The 5,035-nt window shown below is 36.5% G+C and overlaps 1 protein-coding gene across 1 annotated transcript in view; it reads left to right on the top strand.

Moving 5' to 3' along the window:
- Positions 1 to 2,870: 2,870 nt before the first annotated feature.
- Positions 2,871 to 5,035, top strand: part of LOC143988571 (zinc finger protein ZIC 4-like) — a 10,567-nt gene continuing 8,402 nt past the window's right edge. Inside the window, exon 1 of the mRNA XM_077488246.1 lies at positions 2,871 to 4,393. Within this exon, the coding sequence (XP_077344372.1) occupies positions 3,274 to 4,393 (1,120 nt within the window). The 5' untranslated portion in view covers positions 2,871 to 3,273. The remainder of the gene's footprint in view (positions 4,394 to 5,035) is intronic.

Raw genomic sequence — 5,035 nt, 5'->3', positions numbered from 1 at the left:
AGGACTGATCGCTCACCTACTACTCCCTAGGTGTCTAACTTAGCGCCACTAACGCAATTAGAGCGCAAAACACAGCTGAGTGCCGCAAACACAACGTGCTGAGACCTAGGTTATTCAGAGCACTTCAAATTGTATTGCCATGTATGCCTCACACTGTACTCTATTACATTAGATATGCACTCATACAGATATCAACTTATTTAAAGCTGTAGTAAAGTACATTAAGTAGGCAACTCGAATAGCAACCCCAGCTATTGAACAAGCAAAAATATCTATCTCTCTCTCTCTCTCTCTCTCTATATATATATATATATATATATATATATATATATATATATATATATATAGATAGATATATAGATAGATAGATAGATAGATTGATATTTTTGCTTGTTCAATAGCTGGGGTTGCTATTCGAGTTGCTCACTTTACTTTACTACAGCTTTAAATAAGTTTATTAATGCTGGAAAACACTTATCGCTTATGGTATATGTGCAATATATGCTATGTGGATGTGCAACATAGATATAAAGTATGTTGCATACATAGACAACAAACACTGATATGGAAAAATGTGTGTGTGTGTGCGTGTGAGTGTGTGTAGCAGCCCAGTATGAAGTATTATTAGTGGGGTGACGCCAAGGCCAGAAATCTGCTTTATGTTTTTGATATTACATTATATATTTGTATGATGTTTCCAAATCGTGTTGATGTGTTGCTGTTAATAAAAATCTCACGCATTTTCTATGAGAGAACAGACTACTAGCCCAGATGTTTTGTGTCTCCACTGAGCAGTCACATAGAAGAGGCCCTGGCCCATGCACAGACCGATCTATGAAATCCCCAGGCTTGCAGCAGGCCACATTATAATTAGGCAAGATATCCGTCCGCATGCTGAATCTACAAGTTACCTCGACAAAGTTGACTTAACACTGATTTCCAGGCTTCGAAGTTACCACTGCTAAGAATTTGAATCTTTTATATTTTGCATCTACACCATGTAAAAATGTAACATGCCATCTTTCCTATTTTTCATTCCAATAAAGAGGAGAAGCTGTTCTGGATCTCACTACTGTTCTTGTGTGTGCTATTCTATATATTTCTAATGTCTCAGAGAAACATGTGAACTGTAAATACAAATGACACTTTCAAATGAAGAAATACCATTGCTAAATTGCAACTCCTACTATTCCTTTTTATTTACCCCTGATGGAAAATCTGAAATGAATTCGTCAGCAGAACGTTATCTTATATGCAGCTATTGGTATTGATCAATTACGTGGTGTCAACATTTCCTGTTAGCTATGTATCTGAATATCGATCTGTCAATATTGTACAATTCTAAGCTCAAAGGAAAGGGGTATTTGTTGGCCTATTTACTTCTATATTTCCATTTCAAGCCAAGAAATAGGTAGGTATATTACATTTTGTGTAAGAATGATGCAGAGGCCGTATCTAATGCTTGAGGTTTATCCAACAATTCAGACGCAAATGAATACAAAATAAACACTTTTGCAGAAATAATATATATAGATAGATAGATAGATAGATAGATAGATAAATTGATAGGCACTTTCAATTGGTGCGTATGTAGTTTGATCGCTCCTAAAACAACAATAATTTGTAACTTCAATACCTCTACAAGAGGGGCTTATAACATATTTTCTTAAATAAATAAAATAGTAAATACATGCAGCCTGTCTAATGTGCCCAATTTAAAGGAGAACCCGAGTTTGTATATTCTACAGAGACATACACATACATCTTTCTATAGTCAGGATCTTAGTCAGGATCTTAAAATCTTATGGATGGGAATTTTTTGTTTGTGCAATATATTCTGACCCTTTTATTGTAGAAAAGGTAACGATATAAATATGTTTTGTGTGTTCTGAAATATATCGTCTAGGTAAGCAGTGACAGCTGAGAGGGTCCAGTAAAATGTACTGAAATGTGTAATCTCAACACAACTTTTTTTTTTTAATGATCAATAGTTTGCAAATATCAGATGTCAGTATAGTACATCGGTACTATTAGTTTTATATATATATATATATATATATATATATATATATATATATATATATATATATATATAACATTTACATATATATATATATATATATATATATATATATATATATATATATATTCTGTATCCCAAAAAAAAATATATATATATATATATATATATATATATATATATATATATATATATATATATATATATATCTTTATATATATATATATATTCTCTATTAAATAAAAAAAAATATATATATATATTCTGTATTAAATAATAAAAAAAATATATATATATATATATATATATATATATATATATATATAATTATATATAATTATATATATATATATATATATATATATATATATATATAATTATATATAATTATATATATATATATATATATATATATATATATATTATTTATATTTTTTTTATTTTTTCTGCTGCAAATGATAAACTAAACACCGCTCCACTATCTCCATCTAGTACCTCCTATTAAAAAGAACCTGCATGCAAATTATTTCACTTGTTACTAAAATAGTAAAATATATACAACTGAAGATATATGCATACTTCCATATTTTGGAAACTACAGCCTAATAACTGTTACAAAAAATAACAGTTGTACTATTAGTAAGCCACATCAAACAATAGCCTTGGCATTCACACAGAATTGGCACATATCCTTAAAATGTACATTAGCAAAAATAAAAAATCTTTGTTGTGTATAGTAAAAAAAAAAAATAATAATCATTTACGTTTTTATCTTTCAAATTTTGGTCTGTTTGAACAATAAAAAAAAAAAAAAAGAAAGAAAAAAGAAAAAGCGTGTCTGAAAACACCAGGCAACAGTGTTGTTTGTGAGAGGGGGGAGCAAGGCATGGTGCCCAGCTGTGCGCAGGCGCAGTGCTGAGTCCCCCCACACCCCCTCCTTAATCCATTCAGTCTCCAGCAGGACCTGTCAGTGGTGACGTCAATCATGTGGAGATAGCCAATCATAGAGAGCGGTTATTGTTGAGCTCTCTGGGCAGTAGCAGTGTCTGTGAATCTCTATTCAGTGCCTCAATGCTTCCTGCTGCTGCTTCTCAAGCGTAGGGGATTCCACTTAGACATAAAAGAAAAAAAAAAAAAAAAAACTTGAAAAAACTTTTGGGAAAAAAAAAAGTTTTTATTTTATTCTTTTCCCACAGACAGGTGATTGTAGAATTAGCTGCAATAAGTGTGGAGGCTTTGGGGGGAACACAGTGATGGACCCTGCATTCTCCAAACGGAACCCGGCGCTGAGAATAGTAGACTTGGCAGGGGCTCATCATCATCATCACCACCACCACCCCCCTCAGACTATGACAGGCTTCCCGGGGTACGTGGGTCATTCCCACTCAATGGCTCATGTGCACCCTGGGGAGTATGCTGCTGATTCTCGCCTAGGGCCAAGTCCTGCATTCCGGCCAGAACACATGGGGCACCATCCAGCGGCCCTCAAACTCAGCCCTGCCCATAACCACCACCACCATCACCACCACCACCAGCACCACCATCATATGGCAGGCCAGGCTGAGGCTGCCTCCAGTCCACCAGGAGCATTTGTCCCGGCTCCCTCAGCAGCTGCTGTCTCCTACACAGCTCAGTCTATCCCTGCAGGTAGGGACTTTCTAATAGGCAGGGATCTGACAGTTCAAGTGATGCCAGGGCTGAGTGATCAACACTCTGCAGCAACCTCTCACCATGGCATGTTTGTCTCAACGACAGGTAGCTACCCTGGGCAGCATGGCCACCACGCGGAGCCTGGAAACCATCCCTACTTCTCTGGACCTCATCATGAGCAGCATTCCCATGCAACCCCAGGTGGCCAGCCTCTAAACGGACAGATAAGATTGGGGCTACCTGGAGATATGTACAGCAGCAGGTCTGATCATTTCACTCAATCAGTGTCTAGGACAGATCCTTTCTCCTCCGCTTCTCTTCAAGGCTACGCTGGCATGAACCACCTGAACATGAACCTAGCTCCTCACCACGGACCAGGAGCCTTCTTCCGATACATGAGGCAGGCGATCAAACAAGAACTCATCTGTAAGTGGATAGAAGAAGAGGAGCTGCCCAAAAAACATTGCTCCAAAACTTTCAGCACCATGCACGAGCTGGTCACCCATGTCACCGTGGAGCACGTTGGAGGACCCGAGCAGTCCAGCCACATCTGCTTCTGGGAAGAGTGTGCCAGGGAAGGCAAGCCTTTCAAAGCCAAATACAAACTGGTCAACCACATCAGAGTCCACACAGGGGAAAAACCCTTCCCATGCCCCTTCCCTGGCTGTGGGAAAGTCTTTGCCAGGTCAGAAAACCTGAAAATCCACAAAAGGACTCACACAGGTCAGTACCAGTCTCTCTCTCTCTCCTTTGCATGCCACTCTCATGCTTTTTTTTTTTTTTTTTGATATATTAGAGACACTTTACTTTTAGTGCCACATTGCATCGCCTTTTACAACATCAAGCTTTAAGTGGCCATATAAATAAATTGATTATAATCCCCAGAGATGCTTTATGACCGCTTCCATCTTGTGACCTGATTGATTTAAAGCTCTGGGGATTGCAAATGAATCAAACCAGGGGGAAAAAGGGAGTAAATACATTCGTACACGTGGTTATAAACTTTCATTCAGCCTAATTAATATTTATGAAAGAAAAAAAAAATACCACGCAATTTATACCAGCATCACAAATGGGATTTTATGGTCAAGATAAACTATTAAATATGGATTACTGGGGCGGTGAGAGCTGAACATATTTAGTTATAATTCAATCTGACAATTGTCTATTTTCCTCTGTCATATAGAAATGACATTTTATGGCTATTGGTTTGCTTTAATATTATGTAGGAGACACGTTATTTTATCTATTAGTATATTTAGTATAGTGGTTGTAAATATGTGTGTGTGTGTGTTATGTGTGTGTATGTGTGTAGGTACCCTTTTATTCATTTATATTATATGTATATATAGAATAATAGTGTGT

The sequence above is a fragment of the Lithobates pipiens genome, unplaced genomic scaffold (genome assembly GCF_037356315.1).
Source record: "Lithobates pipiens isolate NorthernLeopardFrog02 unplaced genomic scaffold, aLitPip1_a1.2 Scaffold_18, whole genome shotgun sequence".
Taxonomy (NCBI): domain Eukaryota; kingdom Metazoa; phylum Chordata; class Amphibia; order Anura; family Ranidae; genus Lithobates; species Lithobates pipiens.
The sequence above is the reverse complement of the archived record's forward strand: the minus strand, read 5'-3'. Positions and strand labels throughout refer to the sequence as shown.